The 16,952-nt window shown below is 36.7% G+C and overlaps 1 protein-coding gene across 7 annotated transcripts in view; it reads left to right on the top strand.

The window, feature by feature from the left end:
* YLPM1 (YLP motif containing 1) overlaps window positions 1-16,952 on the top strand; it is a 90,490-nt gene that overhangs the window by 38,561 nt on the left and 34,977 nt on the right. For 6 of the 7 annotated variants that reach the window (XM_072622583.1, XM_072622581.1, XM_072622584.1 and 3 more), the window contains 13 exons: window positions 222-351; window positions 907-1,288; window positions 4,670-4,762; window positions 4,973-5,168; window positions 5,639-5,781; window positions 7,778-7,932; window positions 8,665-8,727; window positions 9,066-9,185; window positions 9,452-9,628; window positions 9,718-9,801; window positions 11,538-11,621; window positions 12,601-12,681; window positions 15,954-16,005. In XM_072622583.1, coding sequence (XP_072478684.1) covers window positions 222-351; window positions 907-1,288; window positions 4,670-4,762; window positions 4,973-5,168; window positions 5,639-5,781; window positions 7,778-7,932; window positions 8,665-8,727; window positions 9,066-9,185; window positions 9,452-9,628; window positions 9,718-9,801; window positions 11,538-11,621; window positions 12,601-12,681; window positions 15,954-16,005 — 1,760 coding nt within the window. The remainder of the gene's footprint in view (window positions 1-221; window positions 352-906; window positions 1,289-4,669; window positions 4,763-4,972; window positions 5,169-5,638; window positions 5,782-7,777; window positions 7,933-8,664; window positions 8,728-9,065; window positions 9,186-9,451; window positions 9,629-9,717; window positions 9,802-11,537; window positions 11,622-12,600; window positions 12,682-15,953; window positions 16,006-16,952) is intronic. The other variant, XM_072622585.1, reaches the window with a different exon arrangement.

Genomic DNA, 16,952 nt, shown 5'->3' on the forward strand with positions numbered 1-16,952 from the left:
CCTTAAGAAGAAAATAGCCATTGGTTTTCACTGGTTTAGCTCTTGACCTACCTTGAGGCAGAGATCACCATCTGTAGAGTCCTTTTGGTTGGGGTGTTTTGGTATCTTTTCCTGTGGAGAGTATAGGGAGCATTGCAAGTTTACTCCTTGAGCATCAGTCATAAATACTTTACATAAGGAATCAAATAGGGTATGATCATTTCTGACAATGTACCACGCAGAGAACAGAAAGAGCAACTTCAGAAACTGAAAGATTTTGCTGCTGAGCCACAGGCACCTGACCTTCCCCCACCACCGCCTGAGCCGCCAAGACTTCAGGCTGGATCTGCACGGCCACCTGGAATCTTTCAGGTAAGAAATAAGATGTATTTTCAGGATTGTAGGCTTAGCAAAAAAGGCCAAAACCATGAAGGAGGTGAAATCCTATTTTCTTTCAGTCCTTGATCTCTTTACTCAGTATAAGTGAAAGCAATAACAGAAGCTCATGATAATCATAGTAATTTTTGATTGCTGAGTGAAGCAACATTCTACAGTGTGACATCAAACTCCACTTATTCTGTGCAGAGTACTCTGTAAGATTTGGGGCATAGTATGGAAGAAGATAAAAAGTTTGGATAAGATATGGTCTGTGTTTACCAACATATATTCTTGATAGATTTTATGACAAAACTTAAAGCTGCCATGGTCTTGGAAAAATTGAGTATTAATATTGAGAAAACTGAAAAAAATACATTGTTAGAAGGAAAGCAATGGGTACAGAGGTGTTTGCTTTGTTTTATAGCCCATGCCATAAATTTGCAACCAGGCTAAAACTACCCATCACAGACATATTTTTGATAACAACCCAAGTGTCTTTAATTATGGGAGCATTTTGTATACTTAGTACATGTTTTACTCTTTGTAAAGCCTCCAGGATCCTACAGGCCACCTCCGCCTATGGGTAAACCACCCCTTCCAGGGATGAGACAGTCTGCTCCATCAGCAAGGCCATCTATTCCTATGGCAAGGCCACCTGTCCCAATCCCACCTCCCCCTCCTGTGGTAAAGTCACAGCCTGCTGCTATGGAGCAAGAACGTTGGGATGAAGATTCTTTCCATGGACTCTGGGATACAAATGAAGATAAAGGACTGAATTCAGAATATACCTCAGAAACAGGCCCACCATCTGTTGCAATGAAAGCACCACCTATTCATCCTTCTATTCCCCCTCCAAGCCCAATTCCTGTGGTTTTGCAGTCAATGTCTAAACCTCCAGTGCAGCAGACCGTGGATTATGGCCATGGTCGAGGTAAGTAACCATGACTGACTTGTATCCCTAGTATTAGATAATGAGAAATCTCAATAAAGGTTTACCCTGTGTGATGTATACTTCATACAGCTTCTATAACCTAATTATCTTATTGTAATATATTTAGCTGTTTTTTGTGTTGTAAAACCAAACACTTGGGAGTAGTTTTAAAATTCAGACAATTGGTCCCTATTCTTACCGGTTTTTTTAAACATTTAATTTTTTTTCCTCAATTACATCTAAACAAAAATTTTTAATATTTGTTTTTAAAATTTTGAGTTCCAAATTCTTTTCCTCCCCTCCCCCCTCAGTGAGAAGGCAAGTAATTTAATATGGATTATACATGTGCAGTCATACAAAACATTTCCTCATCAGCTGTATTGCAAAGGAAAACAGACAAAAAAACTCAAGAATAATAAAGAAAGTAAAAAAGTATGCTGCAACTACATTCAGACTCCATGAATTCTTTCTCTGGAGGTGGATAGTATTTGTCCTCATAAGTATTTCAGAATTTTCTTGGATCATTGTATTGCTAAGAATAGCTGTAATAGATTCACAATTGATCATCATCCAGTATTGTTACTGTGTACAATAGTTTCCTGGTTCTGATCGTTTCACTCTGCATCAGTTCATGTAAGTCTTCCCAGCTTTTTCTGAAAGCATCCTACTCATCATTTCTTATAGTATAATAGTATCATATCGCAATTATATCCCACAACTTGTTTAGCCATTCTGCAGTTGATGGGCATCCCCTTATATGAATATGGACAGCTTTAATTCATTCTTCTGAGAACTGCTGGTTATATCCTTTGACCTTATCAGCTGAGAAATGACTCACATTCCTATCAGTTTGACTCCCTTCTCTATGTTCGAGAAAGAAGCCCTTTATTAGAGAAACTTGCTTTAAACGTTTTTCTGTTTCCTGCTTTCCTGCTCATCTTGGCTGCGTTGGTTTTGTTTGTAAAGAACCTTTTTAATTTACGTGATCAAAGTTACCCATTTTATATCCCATAATGCTCCCTGTCTCTTATTTGCTCATAAATTCTTCCCTTATTCATAAACCTGACAGGTAAAATATTCCCATTCTTACTGCTATTAATTCGTGTAACCTTATTACTTTCCCTCTTGCTCAGTAAAAGGGTAATGTATTTGCCAAAGCAAGTAAGTGTTCATGAGTTCAATTGACATATCCAGAGAAAAGATCCAATGAATTAAGAAGCATTTATTAATTAAAATAAGTACCTGCTATGTGCCAGACTGAAACTGTCCATATTCCAAAAGGAGCTTGCATTCTAATGGGGAAAACAGCAAGTACATATATTATAAGTACATAGATAATATATATGAAGACAATATGTACAAAGTATTTAAGTAGAAGGAGGCAGCTAGGTAGTTGGCAGGTATGTGTGATTAATACTAATAACAACAGTACCTCCCCTGACTCCTGTGTGGGGGATGGGAATGGGATGGAGGCCATATGTATGCAATACTGCATGTAATGTCAATTTTTTTTTTTGATGTGTAAAGCATTTTTGCTGAATATTTTTTATCTGCCTCTTTAAAAAAAAAAACACAAAACCAGAACTTCATTATAATGGGTAGCTCTCAGACAGAGGGAAATATAAGCAATCTAAAAATGATACATCAAATCATTAGAAAAAATAATAGTATTTACTCAGCACTTTGAATGTTATTTAATCCTCACAACTAACTGCCCTGATAAAGTAGGTGCTATTATTCTTATTTTGGAAATAAGGAAATTGAGTCTGAAAGAGCTGATGTGACCAGCTTAAGTCACACAACTGTTTAGTATTTGAGGCAGGATTTGTACTCTGGTCTTTCTGACCCCAAATCTAGTGCTCCATTCATGACACCAACCAACTGCCCCTTATTTATATAAGAGTCATGAAACTAAATTATTGGTAGACAAAATTTTCACCAAAGGCATTAGATGAGAGAGAGAGAGAGAGAGAGAGAGAGAGAAAGTGAGAAACAAGAATGAGAACATTATACATTTGGTTTGTAAGCACTAATTTTATTTTGCCATGGTCAAAGAAATCAGCAAGTAGCCCACCTTCTAGTGATGATTCTCTTCATATTTAGTCTGGTGCTAAAACAGACATAGGCTGTTGAGCTAGAACCTTATTGGAAACCTTTCCCATGATAGAGCCTTCCAGAACTTGCCTCCCAATGGCACAGCTGTGAAGACTCTAGGGTCACCCTCATGCCACCTTGAGGCATTGGAATAGGATTTTAGTGACAAAGATCTCACCAGGCTCTCTTTTTTTTTTTTTATTAATTTTTTTTATTTTTTTAATGTTTAACAATCACTGCCATACAATTGCGATTTTATCCCTCCCCACCCACCTCCCACTACCTCCCTCCCTCCCCATGACTGCATACAATTCTGTATAGATTCTACATATACTTTCCTATTGAGTATATTTTCACTATAGTCATGCTATGTAGTCAGACTAAGATAAATGAAAGAATCCGTATAACAAATCAGAACATGATACACAAACAGATACACATACACAAACATGATCTGCTACATTATGTGAGTGACTTCCATATTTCTCTCTCTGAGTGTGGAAGGCATTTTGCCTTGAGGTCCACCATTGGGATTTTTTTTTTTTTCAGAAGTTCTTGTGTTATTACAAAAATCTAAGTCTACCAGAAAAAACTCTCACACACTGTGGTTGTTGCTGTGCATCACCAGGCTCTCTTTGTGCCAATTTTTCCTATGTTACTTTTTGCCTGTCTTTTTATGTCTTGTTTTCCCCATTCTTCTTTCCTCAAATTTATGTTACTAAGCATAATTTATTCTTGTTGTTTCAGTACCTGTAATACTAGTCTAGCTATCCTCTAGATCATTGAAATACAATGTAATACAGACATGAATGTCATTTTCAAAAGTTGGTGTTAATACGTAGCTTTTTGTGGATGAATTCATTTCTGAATCCCGTCTTTTACGAAGTGAAGCTAATTGGCAAATATATTTGGCATATAAGAACCAAGAAACTTTTTTTTTCTGGAAAAAATAATTTTCCCCAAAGGCTTTAGCTCTTGTAACCCAGGTTTCTCACATTCTGTATTTGGTAGCCAACCTAGGAGTTCTTATTGAAGAGGTCCTATGTGTAGTAGGACAGTGTATGTGTCTGAAATAGCAAATCAGTAAAGACATCTCTGTCAAACTCTTTTATTCTTTCCCTTTTGCTGTAATTATAAAATATGAACCCAGACGTCTTTCTTAAGGTCACACGCACAAGTCAGTGTGTTAAACCTATTCAGAAAGTTCGTAGTACCTAAGTCTTACCAGGCTACTTATCTACCTCAAGTGTCACACTAAGTGTTTTTATTCCTGATCTTGCTTACCAGACATATCTACCAATAAAGTTGAACAGATACCTTATGGGGAGAGAATAACTCTGCGTCCTGATCCCTTACCTGAAAGATCACCTTTTGAGACAGGTAAGAAATGCCCAGAAATGAACCCTTTAAAACTTTTGAGGATGTGAACATTATATCCTTTTGAGTTAGGTAGCAATTGCTTTTTTAACACCTATATATCTAAAAATTCAAATTTTAGTGGATTACAGTAGTCTGTAGACTAGCTTCATCTTTAACCTTAACTTTAGGTTTGAGGCTATTTTGTTTATTTCACATTATTTGTTTTTCCAGAGCACCCAGGCCAACGAGACCGCTATGATAGAGATAGGGATCGTGAACCTTATTTTGATCGTCAGAGCAATGTCATGGTAGATCATAGAGATTTTAAAAGAGATCGAGAAACACACAGGGACCGAGACCGTGATCGTGCCATCATTGAATATGATCGTGATCGATTTGACAGAGATCGCCGTCCTCGGGAAGACCGGTACGGTGCAGAAAATTCTCTTTACACAAATAACATGGCCATGTTAACTATGCAGATTACCATAACCCTGGGGTCCACAATTGATTAGTTGATCAGGCTTTACAGAAAGCCTGCATATTAACTGCATATTTAGATTCTTATGTACATTAATTTGGGTGGGAAAAGGACTGAATGCATTTTTATTAAGCAAGTATTTATGTTTTCTGGAATAATAAGCCGGGGGGAGGTAAAATTTGTTGGCAGAGAGAGGAGGTGACCTTGTAAAAAAAGGTGAGTCCAGTGCATGCCTTAAATAGGCAGATGACCTTTGCATCTTTTAGCCTTTTTTTGAATGAATGTAAAGCTGATCTTTATAGTAAAGCAGTATAAAGATTTTGAGTATTTGACATGTGAGGCATCCATGGTAAGGGTTAGAGTTACGGTTATTTTGTAAGCCAGGGTGCTACTAATTGTCCTTTTTTTAAAATCAGGGCACCCCCAATCACACCCAGGACACAGTCTTATCGTGATAAAAAAGAGCACTCCTCATCCAGACGTGGCGGATTTGATAGGCCTTCATATGAACGGAAAACTGACAGGCCAGCTTATGACCATGGACCCTCTATGTTTGGAGGTAAAGCAGAGCCTCAGTAAATATTAGGACATTGAGAATGTTACCATTGGGAGAAGTTTTTTATTGTCACTATATGTTAAGTTCTAAGAATGGAGGTTTATTCACATGTGTTTCTTTTCATTCAGCTGAAACTGGTCTCTCCAATGTTAACAGTGATCTTCCAGTTGTCCAATCTAATGGTCTGTTCTTATTTCTTATCCTTCTGGACTTCTCTGCAGCATTTGACACTATTAATTAGTCTCTTCTCTAGGTTTTCATGAGATTGCTTTTCCAGATCATTATTTATTTCTTGCCCAGTATCTCTGCTTGTGCCACAAGGCTCTGCCTTCTTGTCTTTTGTTTCTGTATTACTTATCACTAGATTTCATCAACTCTCTTGGATTCAGTTATATATTCAGATATATTCTCTCTATGCAATTACTCCCAGAGCTGTAGATCAGCCCTAATTTCTCTACTGAGATCCACTTCTAGATCAAGAACTGGGTCTTGGACATTGATAAGTGGATATCCCACAGGACCCTCCTCTGTAAAATAAGATTGGATTACATAACCTCTGAGGTCCCTTCTAGCCCTAAATATGTGATCCTCTGATTCTAAGATCTCAAATTCAGTATGTCCAAAACAGACTTTTTATCTTTCCCTCTCAAGTCCTTGTCTTCTAAAATTTTCCTGTTACTGTCAAGAGTATTCATCTTTAATTTCTCCCTCTCCTTCCTTGCCCCATGAATCCATTCGGCCATCCTAGCTTGTTATTATCTTTACAGCATCTCTCAAGTAGATCCCCTTCTCTGTGGTCACACAACCACACAACTAATTCAGACCCTCTACTCCAGACATCTTACCTGGGCTATTGTAGGAGCCTCCTAACAGGTCTCTTGTTCTTCCTATTCGTCTTCCGAAACATAGGTACCAAAGTGTGAATTTCCTAAGGCATGGGTCTGACATTCCACTCCTCAATGAATTCCAGTGGCTGCATTAAATATGAAGTCTTCATGCTAACATTTAAAACAAAACCTGACCCTTCATTTCCTTCCATTCTTCTTACACATAACTTCTTCACACACTCTGTGGCCCAGCCCTACTGACCTACTTGCTATTAAACACTTCACACAGGCGCTCCATCTCCCACCATCCCTGCCTTTGTACAGGCAATCCCTCAGGTCTGGAATTCTGTCTGTTCCCTCTATGTCTTGGAGCTCCTGGCTTGCTCCAAGATAGCTCAGACACACCTCTCTGCAGGGTACCTTTGCTGGTCTCCCCAGATGATAGCGTCTTCCCTGTTAAACCTTGTTCTATGCCTATTTAGGTATGGCTTGCCTCTTCCATTAGAATGTAAGCTCCTGAGGGCCTGTTTTCCTTTTTTCTTTGTATTCTTTTAACAATGTTTTACATATAGAAAATATTTAGTAAATGCTTGTTGATTGTGATCTTGTATTTTTTTACATATAGAAAACAATAATGAGATCAGTATGTGTCAGGACAGGGCAAAATGATTGTCATTATAGGGTAATATGATTTTTCCTTTTTTATTGAAAGTGCTAAAAATCTAGCATCTCATAAATATACTGAGTTGATTGTCTTATTAAGGAAAAGAGATTTTTTTACTCTTACAACTGCAGAGCAGAGGTTTTAGATCAAACTGTAAGAATACATAATATTTTCCTTTGGATTTCATTTCCTTTAAAAAAGTTGTATTTACTATGAATTATGTATGTATTCGTATTCATATTTACTATGAATTACATATGTATAAATTAAGTAGACAGGCATCCCAAAGGCATCTATATCCCTGGGGATGTAATTAAAGGTGCCCATTTCCTCTGTTTTGTTTTATTTATATTAATTTAAATTTGTGTAAGAATTAAATTTAACAAATTCTTTAAAATAGCCTCTGGATCTTTATGGTTGATTTAAATTAAATTACGTTTTGATGGCTAGAGGGAGTTAAGGTTGTTATTTAAGTAAAAAATAATATATTCAACTATGGGAATTCTAGGAGACCGAAGGACTTATCCTGAGGAACGGATGCCTATGTCTACACCATCACTAAGCCACCAGCCACCTCCAGCCCCTCGGGTAGAAAAGAAACCTGAGTCTAAGAATGTTGATGATATTCTGAAACCACCAGGCCGAGAGAGCCGACCTGAGAGGGTGAGTAGCATGGAGTTGATAGTCTTCATATAAAAGTGCACATAACCCATGTTTACTTTTTCGCACTTTCCTCAAAGCAAGCCTATAAGTTAGAAGTTGCAAGTATTATCATCTCCATTTCACAGATGAAGAAGCTGAGGGGCATAGACATAGTGATCAGCTTAGAACCGAAACCTTGGTCTTTGAAGGATCCAGGATGTTTTCCATGATGTTATATAGTGTCTGAGCCCCTTCAGATCCTGAATATTTTTAAGTTCCTATAGCATAAATATAACATGACAAATTTTTCCTTCCCTGAAGTCAGCATGTATTCTGAATTTCTTTTAAGCAATTGGAAGATCTTTAAGAAGTCCTAGTTTAATTAGATTAATAACTTAGGGTTTCAAAAAAAGTTAAGTGGAGTTTAAGAATGAGAGACCTGGATTTCAAATTCTTTTTCATATGAAGGAAAACAGAAGAGAGAAAAAAAAGCAGGAGTCTTGATTAGATTGCCTAAGAAAAGAATTTATTTTTCAAGTTGCTCCTCTGTTTATCATAAAACCTTTTCATATCATGAAGTGATGAGACCCTAACTTAGTTATATTTGTTTGCTGATAATTGTAGAGAATTGTAATATATGCCTCTGTAATCATAATTCATAAGGTAGCCTATTAGATTTTCAGTTAAGTACAGGTTTTTATTGCACAGAAATTTTTCTGTTAGACTAAATTTTTTTTTCCCTTTGTATTTCAGATAGTTGTCATAATGAGAGGATTACCTGGAAGTGGAAAGACACATGTTGCAAAACTTATTCGTGTGAGTTCAGAAAAGACAAGAGATTTGTTATTATGATTAGCCTTTTTCCTCAGCAGCGTGCTGTTTTGAGACAGGATTCTTTTTTCTATTTCTGTTGGGCCCCTGTGCTTCAGCTTGCTGCTGCATGTTATACGTGTATTTGTTCTCTGGTCAGAGAAGTATACAACAAAGTTATCCTTTTCCCCTTTCGAGATACCATGCTTCTATGAATGTGTCCAAAAATTACCTTTCTGGTTTCTGAATTAGGAAAATAAGTTTGAATGATTCCTTGGCCTTTAGAGATCAAGCTTTGTTTGTTTTAATAGGAGGAAAATAGTTCTTTTTTAATTGCTTCTTAGGATAAGGAAGTAGAGTGTGGGGGACCTGCTCCTAGAGTACTCAGTCTGGATGATTACTTCATCACTGAAGTGGAAAAAGAAGAGAAAGACCCTGATACTGGAAAGAGGGTGAAGAAGAAGGTATGCTATATTCCCAGTAGCTGATTTTTGTTTTTTTGGGATGAAATTTAAGAAAAACTTTTTTTGAGAGGGAAGGAAAAGAAAAACTATCCCCCTTCCTCCCTCACCCTAGACATACATAACACTATTTTTGTGTATGGAAATATTATTACCAAGTTTAGAGATGTGCTTAGAGCTAGTAACTGATTCTAATCAACTACTAATCAGGTGGCAGGTTTAAACTTCTTCCTTTATTTATGCTAAGTTCTAATATTTCCTTAAACTAGGTGATGGAATATGAGTATGAAGCTGATATGGAGGAGACCTACCGTACGAGCATGTTCAAAACTTTCAAGAAAACCTTGGATGACGGCTTTTTCCCCTTCATAATTCTAGATGCCATTAATGACCGAGTTAGGCATTTTGAACAGTTTTGGAGTGCAGCAAAAACCAAGGGCTTTGAGGTACCTGGATAAGTTAATTTTGTGTAGTACCTTATGTTGTTACAATAATTCCTTAAATGTATACTTGATTCCTGATTCTTTCTTTCTAGGTGTATTTAGCTGAAATGAGTGCAGACAACCAGACTTGTGGCAAAAGGAACATCCATGGAAGAAAACTGAAGGAAATTAATAAGGTAATTGTTTTGATATATAGAGTCATAAGCTTTTGAAGTTAGTTGGTGAAGCTCCATTGATATGCTTATAAAAGCTAGTCTTCCTTTAGAATGCCTTTTTGTCTTTTTTGGAGGAGGTGAATATTCTTTTTTTTATTATTGTTAAATTATTTTATTTGTTTTCAGTGTTCTACAGTCACTTCCATATATCTTAGATTTTTTCCCCCTCCATCCTCCTCCTTTCCCCCTTCCTTCCCACTCCCTCCGTGAGACAGTATTACAATTTTATATAAGTTCTACACATACATTCCTGTTAAATACATTTTCATCTTAGTCACGTTGCATAAAAGGATTAAAATGAATGGGAGAAACCATAAAACAAAACAAAACATAATACAGAAGAAAATGGTCTGCTTCATTCTGTGATCAAATTCCATAGTTCTTTCTCTGGCATTTTGCCACAAGAGTCCATTGGGAATTTTTTAAGTCCTTGCATTGCAATGAGGTACTAAGTCTACCAGAAAAATTCCTCGCACACTATGGTTGTTGCTGTGTGCTGAGTTGTCCTGGTTCTGCTCCTTTCACTCAGCATCGGTTCATATAAGTCTTTCCAGGGCTCTCTGAAGTCTTCCTGTTCATCATTTCTTATAGCACAATAGTATTCCATTACATTCATATTCCACAGTTTATTCAGCCATTCCCCAGTTGATGAGCATTCCCCTTGATTTCCAGTTTTTGGCCACCACAAAGAGAGCTGCTATAAATATTTTTGTACGTGTGAGAGCCTTTTTATCTTCCATAAAATATTTGCAGCTGTCATTCTGTTTCATTAAGAAAGGTGTTGATAATACCTGGACATGACCATCTAGGCTTCAAAACTCTCAGTCTTACCTTTTAAAAGCAGCATAGTGTAGTGAATATAGAGTTAGACTTATACTTAGGAGTTGTTTCATTTCAGTCACTTCTTACTCTCTGTGACCCCATTTGAAGTTTTTTTGGCAAAGATACTGGAGTGGTTTGCCATTTCCTTCTTCAGCTCATTTTGTAGATAAGGAGACTGAGGCAAACAGGGTTAAGTGACTTGCCTAGACACAACTAGTGTCTTAAGGCAAATTTGAACTTAGGAAGATGAGTCTTCCTGACTCCAAGCCTGGTGCTCTATCCAGTGCACCACTTTAACTATCTGAAGTCAGGAAACTTGTCTTCAAATCTTCCCTCAGCTATTTGCTGGCTAGATTGACCCATAAGAAATCACTTCATCTCTCTGAGTCTGTTTTCTTATCTGTAAAGTGAGGATAATAATACCTGCAGCAGTCATTTCACAGCTTCACAGTTTATTGTGCATTATTTCGCAGCTGCACAGATTATTTCACAGTTAAGTATTAAGTGATAAAATGTATATAAAGAATTTTGCAAGGCTCTAAAAATGCTACCCTAAACGTCAGTTATCATTATTTGTGGTGTCACTCCTAATGGCCTGTTGCAGTGAACTGTGTCTGTGTCTCTCTTTTTCCATTCTACTTGAGCAAGCTTTGAATATTTAAGTGAAAGTTGGAGACTTTCAGAATTGGACAGGTTCTTAGAGGACAATTAGTTTGTCTTGATTTTACAGATGAAGAAATTGAAGCTCAGGAAGGTCCCACAGCTACTAAGTGACAGAGGCAGGACTCAAACTCAGCCCTTCTGATATGGAGTTCCTTGTTTCTTCTACTGTGCTACTTCTCTCAGATGCTCTGACCATTTAAATCTCTCCATAGATGGCTGATCACTGGGAAACTGCACCTCGTCATATGATGCGCCTAGATATTCGTTCCTTATTACAAGATGCTGCTATTGAAGAGGTAGGTACATGTCCTCAGATCTGAATGCAAAACAAATTTGAACTTTCATAATGAGAGTTGGAAGAGTAGGGTTCTGTATTTTCTAGTTTCATAGGTCATTGTTATAGGCGATATGGGCTAAATTTGTTGAAAAATGCAACTTCAGAGTGTTGTGTAAATCATTGCTTTCTGAAGTTTGTGTGTAGTCTTTGTCTATTAAAACTACATAAGTTATCTTTATACCATCTGAGCATCGTTAAAGATGGGGACAAACTTCTCTGGTTTTAGTGGAGACAGTGTTGTCATAGTAAAAGGACCACTGGACCTGGAGTTGGAGGGTCTGGGTTTGAACTCTGCTGTTCAGTTTACTGCCTGAGTGAACAAGAGGTTTCCCAGATGACCACTAAGGCTCATTAATTTTGGAAGGCTCATCCACATCAAAATTGATGAGCCTATAGAAATGATTGCATAAATTCAAGAAATCATTTTCCCTTTTCATTTAAGCTGAAGGTATACGGTAAACCTAGTGACATGAAAATAAGTAGTTCTTCTTAATTATACTAGAGTTTATTAACATTCACTATTTCATAAGGGAAAAAATCTTGTCTTTACCAATTTTAATCATTGTGGTAATAGAATGATTTCTCAGTTTCTAAGATTTTTCTATTCTGAAGTGATTATTTTGTTATTAAAGACCAATAGTTGGTCAGTTTGTATTAAGTGCCTACTTTGAACAGACCATTTAACTAGGTAACATAAGGCATTCCAGAAAGACAAAGCAAAGGAATATTTAGTAAAATACATTTCCTGTTTTGTTCTGCTTTGTTCCCTAAATTCAGATTCTTACAGCCAGATTGGATATTACCAGTAAATGAGTTTTTGTTTTGCTAAATTGTTTGTGATTTGGCAGTTTACCCTGTGTCCTTTTTCCAAGTAATAGCTCAGAAAAACTGTTTTTATAAATATTAACCTATAAACACTTTTGGCATGGGGTATTCAGGTGGAGATGGAAGATTTTGATGCAAATATTGAAGAGCAGAAAGAAGAAAAGAAAGATGCAGAGGAAGAGGAAAGCGAACTGGTAGGAGAATGATCAGCCACTTTGAACAACTTGTGCGTTAGAAGGGCCTAACTGACCTTTTAGCCTTCCATTCCCAGCACCATGGCTCCCCTACATATAGTAGAAAGTAATAGATTCTATATGAAAACAAGCCTAAGAAGACCTGAGGAAATTCATGCTTTGTTCAAAAATTAGACACTTCTGCTGTCTTTGTTCATAGAACAAGTAACTTCTTGACAGAGCACATCTCAACTTCCCCTTTCCACATACATTTGCAGACTGTAGGATTTGGTGGAGTAGTGTTTCTCGGGGATTTATTCCACATTTGAATTTTCTAAGGTTGTAAGAGGTAAGGTAGAATTACATTCCAGCAGGCATGTGGTGCAGTCAGCTTAACCACCACCTACATAAACCTCTCTTCTTGTTACAAGGTTTCAGAATTGGTTTTACATCAACTCTTCCTTAAAAACTGTTACTGGATGAAGTAGCAGTTGATTACCACTTGCTGCTGGATTTGTTCTTCCAAATTCTATCCTATTAAAAAGGGTATGTGAAAATGTATCTTGTCTATGTAGTCAGTGACATTGCTTCATGTTAGTTAGGCTTGCTTAGAGTGAGTCAAAAGTCCCTATGCACCTAACACAACACCTGTAATTATGTAGGTGCTTTTGGCTCAATCTGTCTTTCAGGAAAATGACCTGTAGAATAGCTTGGCAAGTAAAAGAGCCCACAGTGGCATGAAAAACTGTTGTTTTGAAATATTGCTAGGCTTATTCTACTCCTTGGCTCACTTGACCCCCTCTTTACACTCTATGCTACGAAGTAAGAGCCCTGCTTCCAGTCTGCAAAGTCTTAAGTGTTAGTTATTCATACATAATCTTTAGGAGGCGAGACCACAGAGCCTTTGTGTGATTTAGAAGACTTGAGGAAAATCATGTGAATTTGTAGAGATGGTGTCAACCTTTAGAATCCACTTCATAGATGCTGAATGTGCATGAAAATATAAGTTCTAAAGTTCATGGCATATAAGTTTTAGCATGTTTTGTTTTGCATTGTTTTTTAAGACATAACTTTTTCTTCACTAAACTGTGCTTGATTTAAATTAAACTGCAGATGGGAAATTCAAGTAAAGGGACCATACTCTCTGCTGGATTTGACTGCTAACATCTGTTTTCTACCTGTAGTGTCAGTGCTGAGAAATGATCACACATAAAGTACATAAAGATTTAACTTTTAAAAGCATCATCTTTCCTGATGAAAGAGATAATATGTGCAGTTCACTTAAGGAGACTTTTGACTTGCCAGAGTCTAGGGGAAAACTTGTACTTGAATATCTTCTGTTTGAAAAGGAAAACATTACAGTAGTACTACTGTTTTCACTTCAGAGACACAACAATAGAGGGTTTTTCTTCTTGTACCATTTCTTTTGTTCTCAACTTGGGCCATATAAGAAGAGGATGGGAGGATCAGTCACAAGAAAGGACTGCGTGGTATCAGCATACCTGAGGTGGAAATTAGTACATGCCTATTTTCTTTGAATTTTCTGTGTTAATAAGACTTCTGTTAACCCATTGGAAAAAGCAGGCTGTAGATCTGCTGTTAGGGCCTAATCTAAGTATATTAAAAGATCCTTGAAAAAGTCCAACCATCCTGCACCCAAAGGGTTAAGAGTGAGTCTTACTTTAGTTGAATAATATAAATGGAACACACAGAATAACTGGCATTTTGCACACTCTCCAAATTATTCCATTTGGGTAAGATCTAAGCTAACTGGTTAAGCTATGATTACTAGTATGATGCTATTTTGTCATTTTAGGACCTCAGTGAAGCTAGTAGGTGTGGCACAGTGTCTATACAATACATTGTTTTGGTGGTCCTAAGGTTTTGAGCAGATTTGAAGGTATAATTTGCCAACTGGATCAGGTTTTTACTTTTTAGTACATTTACTGCAGCGTAGTTTTTGTCTTGGTTTTGTTCTTATTTTAAAAATGTGTTTGATGAAGAATCTAGTGTAATTTATGACCTGATATAACATTTAGTAAAATGAAATTGAGCTGTCGGTGCTATCTAATGACAGGAAATGTTTGACACCTGCAGGACTCCTAAAGCGATTGTGCTGTGTTATATAAGCCCTGATGCCAAGAGCTGCTGTTGCAAATATTTTGGTTACAGTGTGTGTTCACCTGGATGTATGAAATTGAATGTTTAAAGTAGCAGGGTCTTATTGATCCTTGAGAGAGATGCCATTATTTATGAAAACTCTAAAATAAAAGCCCAGTATTAGATTAAAGTCTGCATATCAGGAGAGAACCTATAGCAGAGCACCATATAAAGGGGAATGGGATTCACAATATGCATGAAAAAAAAATTAGCTTTACTGAGTAGAATCTCTTAATTGAAAATAAGATGATTAAGTACATATACTGAAGACCTTGAAGTTTTTGAAATAGAGACTTTCATAAAGTAATTGCTTATTACATATAAATGTATTCAGTAAGTTAATCTACTGAGATATTTGACTTTACAAAAAGGGAAATGTAATTTAATCACTTGACCAGTCAACAGGCATTTATTTAGTGACAGCTATGTTCCAGGCACTGTGCTAGGCCCTGGGTTTAATAAAACATACATTACCACATTAACTGATGAAATGTACTTTGAATTGCTTTAAAATTCAATACTTCAATGAAAAATTAATTCAATAAAATCTAACCTTTCTAAGATTTACCTGGTAAGTGACCAAGTCTTTAAAAAATGAGTTTGCACTTCACTGTTGGGTTCAGTGATACTGTTTTCTCCTTTCTTTTGAGTATTTAAAAATGCAGTGAAACAAACCATGACTTACTTGAACAACACTCTTGGGAAAATATGCCTAATCAATTTGAGGATTGGAGTCGTATTAAAGGAAATAACCTAGCTCCTGTTATGTATTACAAGTCCTGTTACTTTGAGCATTATCACTATAGTAACCATCTATGTGCTCATGTTTTATGTGCTTACAGCTGTGATTCAACTCACATTTGTTAGGTCTGTGCTACATGTAGCTGCCCCCAGAGCGTCTTCATGATCATCCATAGGGACTGCTATGAACCAAGTAGTCAAGTTTGGTGAATTCAGTAACTGAGTAGTTTCCTCTGCTAATAATTCAGGTTGTGCTTATCCAAGGCAATGTTTATAGTTAATGAGTGGAACTTGAACCTATTCCCAGTTTTAATACTGTTTCCAGTTCAAAAATGTTATGCATGTATGTGTTTCTTTCTAACCCTTTGAGCTTCTCTCTGTGTACGATTTAGGGTTACATTCCGAAAAGCAAATGGGAGATGGACACATCTGAGGCAAAGCTAGGTGGGTATTCCCTTTTTCCTGTTTTTATATGTCTGATACTTGGTGGTAATTTATATAGATCTTCTCTCTAAAAAGTAGGCTTCCCTGAGTCTCTACTCAGTGAAACTTTTTGGCACACATACTACATCTTCCATCATATCTTCTTGGTAGCCTGCAATTTAGCCGTTCTGATGCCTGAAAATGATGTACAGATGTGAGCAGTACTATAAATGAAGTAATTTCAATACCACTTACATGTTAGACTAAAGAGAAAAAAATATGAAATAAGTTTAGTTTTGTTGCCAGTTCACAAATTGATCCTTTTATATACTTTTTAATATAGATCAGCACCACTGGTACCGACGGGATATCTGTTTTTTAAAGTGTAATGTGACCATTGTCCAACCATATTCTACATTCTGAATACATTGATCCTTGTTCTTAAGTAAAAGTTAAAAAAAAAGGGCGGTTATGAAGTTGAAGTCTCTGAAAAGAATGAGCCTTCCTTGTAGAACTTTCCTGAAAGTTAGAAGGAGACAACTGCCTGAAATGATTCAGAATCACAGTTGGGTGTAGTTCAATGCAAGGTTCTGGGGAGAGATGTGATTATGGATGCAGTGGAACTTTTATGCTTTTAATTGCCATCACAAAGAAGTGTTTTGATGTTTTGGGTTGACTTAAAAATGTTTTTTCGGAAAAAAAATCACATTTTGTGCAAATACAAGAGATTATGATGTATCCTGCATTAATGTATTAGGTACAGAATGCTTTTAAGTCCTTCTTTTTCTCTTATTTTTATACTGTTGATGCAGTGGGGAAAGTAATAGCTAAATGTTTTAAACGCTTGAACTGTCAATTACTACTTGAACAGCATTTAGGTTGCTCAGACCTTGTGTTGATTGCTTGGATCAGAATGGTACATGCTACAAGCAGTTCCCCAGAAAATGCTTTTCATTTTGCCTGACTCA

This window comes from Notamacropus eugenii, chromosome 7 (assembly GCF_028372415.1).
Source record: "Notamacropus eugenii isolate mMacEug1 chromosome 7, mMacEug1.pri_v2, whole genome shotgun sequence".
Lineage (NCBI taxonomy): Eukaryota > Metazoa > Chordata > Mammalia > Diprotodontia > Macropodidae > Notamacropus > Notamacropus eugenii.